We start from the raw sequence: 2500 nt of genomic DNA, 5'->3' as shown, positions 1-2500 counted from the left end.
GTACCTTTTTTCTTTTTTTTTTCTTGGTGTAGAAGCTGGAACCACATAAAAAATAATAATAAGATAAAATTTCTGTGCTTGCTTTCTCTCCCTCTCTCTCTCTCCCTCTCTTGGTCTTTCCCTCATTCCCTCCCTCCCTCCCTTCCTCTCTCCCTCCCTCCCTCCCCCAACCTCCCTCCTTCCCTCCCTTCCTCCTTCCCTCCCTCCCTCCCTCCCTCCCTCCCTCCCTCCCTCCCTCCTTCCCTCCCTCCCTCCCTTCTTCCCTCTCTCCCTCTCCCAACCTCCCTCCTTCCCTCCCTCCCTCCCTCCCTCCCTCCCTCCCTCCCTCCCTCCCTCCCTCCCTCCTTCCCTCCTTCCCTCCTTCCCTCCCTCCCTCCCTCCCTCCCTCCCTCCCTCCCTCCCTCCCTCCCTCCAACATCTAACCCCCTTTTTAAACCCCCTCTCCCCCCCAGTTTATCTCCGACTACTGTGGCGAGGACGGTTTCTTCACGCGCATCGGGCCGGGCGGGCTGATCAACATGACGAAGCTCTACGATGCGCAGACCATTGTGGAAAGAATCGCCACGTTTCACCAGCATTACGTGGCCAGGTCGCATCATTTGGCTCAGACTATGTTGAAGGATTCTCTGAGGTGAGTGCTGTTGTTGTTTTGTTGTTGTTATTGTTGTTGTTGTTGTTGTTGTTGTTTTTTGTTGTAGGTGGTGTCGGGTTTGAGAAGGTTAAGGGTGTGAAATTTGATTGTAAATTTTAAAAAAAGGAATGTATGTTTTGAAATCTCCCATCTTGAACATGTTAAAGGCACAGTCAAAGTAAAGTTAAATAATGAAATAAAATCATCTTTAAAATATATATATAGGCTTGCCCCCTCTCAACGTGGCGAAGACAACAGCATCTCGAAAAAAAAAAAAGAAATAATAATAATAATACTATATATATGTGTGTAAATAAGTAAAAAAAAAAAAAACAATAATCACAAAAAACAACCGAATACAAACGCTATCTCAAAAAAAACGATATCACAAAAATACATTAAAACAACATCCATCTCCCTCTCTTTTTCTCCAGCATGGTTAGCACGGGAGACCAAGAGGACGAGGCAGGTAACGGCGAGCTGGAAGATTACCGCCCCGTCCAGCCGCTGAGCAACGACCATGGGGTCACGCTCATCCCGCTGCCCAAGTCCACAGTGGGACTCAATCTCCATACACTCCAGGTGAGGGGCGCCGGGCACGGGGGGAGGAAGGATGGGTGTGTAAAGGGGTGGAGGGAGGGAGGGAGTGTGGGTATGAGGGTGTGTGAGGGGGTGGAGGAGGGGGGGGGGGGAAGGTGGGTATGAGGGTATGTGAGGAGGGAGGATGGGTGGGGGTCTGAGGGGGTGGATGAGGGGGGGAAGGTGGGTATGAGGGTGTGTTGAGGGGGTGGATGAGGGGGGGAAGGTGGGTATGAGGGTATGAGGGAGGGAATGTGGGTATGAGGGTATGTGGGAGGTGGATGAAGGAGGGAATGTGGGTATGTGAGGATGTGGAGGAGGGAGGGAAGGTGGGTATGAGGGTGTGTGAGGGTGGATGAGGGAGGGAAGATGGGTATGAGGGTATGTGAGGGGGTGGAGGAGGGATGGAAGGTGGGTATGAGGGTATGTGAGAGGGGGGAGGAGGGGGGGAAGATGGGTATGAGGGTATGTGAGGGGGTGGAGGAGGGGGGGAAGGTGGGTATGAGGGTATGTGAGAGGGGGGAGGAGGGGGGGGAAGAGGGGTATGAGGGTATGTGAGGGGGTGGAGGAGGGGGGGAAGATGGGTATGAGGGTATGTGAGGGGGTGGAGGAGGGGGGGAAGATGGGTATGAGGGTATTTGAGGGGGTGGATGAGGGAGGGAAGGGGAGTATGAGGGTGTGTGAGGGTGGAGGAGGGAGGGAAGGGGAGTATGAGGGTGTGTGAGGGGGTGGATGAGGGAGGGAATGTGGGTATGAGGGTGTGTGAGGGTGGAGGAGGGAGGGAAGATGGGTATGAGGGAGGAAGGTAGAAACGAAAATTTGAAAAAAAAAAGAGAATTAGACCAAGATTTCCCCCAGTGGTTATAGGGATCTCTGGTGTGTGACAAAGATGATATAATATAATGATAATATAATATAAAAAATAATATAACAATATAAAATAAAGATAATATAAACAAAAAGTCCCCCTCCCCCTAAAAAAAAGGAAAAGAACAAACAAAACCAGAACATCAGAGACATCCATCCCCCCAGCCCCACCCCAGCCCCACCCCAGCCCCACCCCAGCCCCACCCCACTCACCACCCACCTCCTCCATTCTGCACAGATCCTCCACCATGGTACTACCGTAGTATACTGGGACCCTGAGAGCGGACGCAGCTGCCTCGTGTACCTCCGCCTGGAGCGCTGCAACGGAACTCTCACCTGGTGCCGTCCTCCCTGGTCAGCGCTCAAGACTGGCCACTCCTCGTCTCAGCCGGACTACATTCTCAGTGCTAACCCCGAGGACCT

General features: G+C 52.4%; 1 protein-coding gene across 4 annotated transcripts in view; it reads left to right on the top strand.

Moving 5' to 3' along the window:
* The window catches only part of LOC125032093 (1-phosphatidylinositol 4,5-bisphosphate phosphodiesterase epsilon-1-like), a 32298-nt gene that overhangs the window by 15096 nt on the left and 14702 nt on the right, over positions 1-2500 (top strand). For all 4 annotated transcript variants that reach the window (XM_047623083.1, XM_047623082.1, XM_047623080.1 and 1 more), the window contains 3 exons: positions 453-631; positions 1066-1213; positions 2316-2500. The exon at positions 2316-2500 is cut by the window's right edge and continues 25 nt beyond it. In XM_047623083.1, coding sequence (XP_047479039.1) covers positions 453-631; positions 1066-1213; positions 2316-2500 — 512 coding nt within the window. The remainder of the gene's footprint in view (positions 1-452; positions 632-1065; positions 1214-2315) is intronic.

The sequence above is a fragment of the Penaeus chinensis genome, chromosome 14, assembly GCF_019202785.1.
Source record: "Penaeus chinensis breed Huanghai No. 1 chromosome 14, ASM1920278v2, whole genome shotgun sequence".
NCBI lineage: Eukaryota > Metazoa > Arthropoda > Malacostraca > Decapoda > Penaeidae > Penaeus > Penaeus chinensis.
This window is presented reverse-complemented; position numbering and strand designations above follow the sequence as displayed.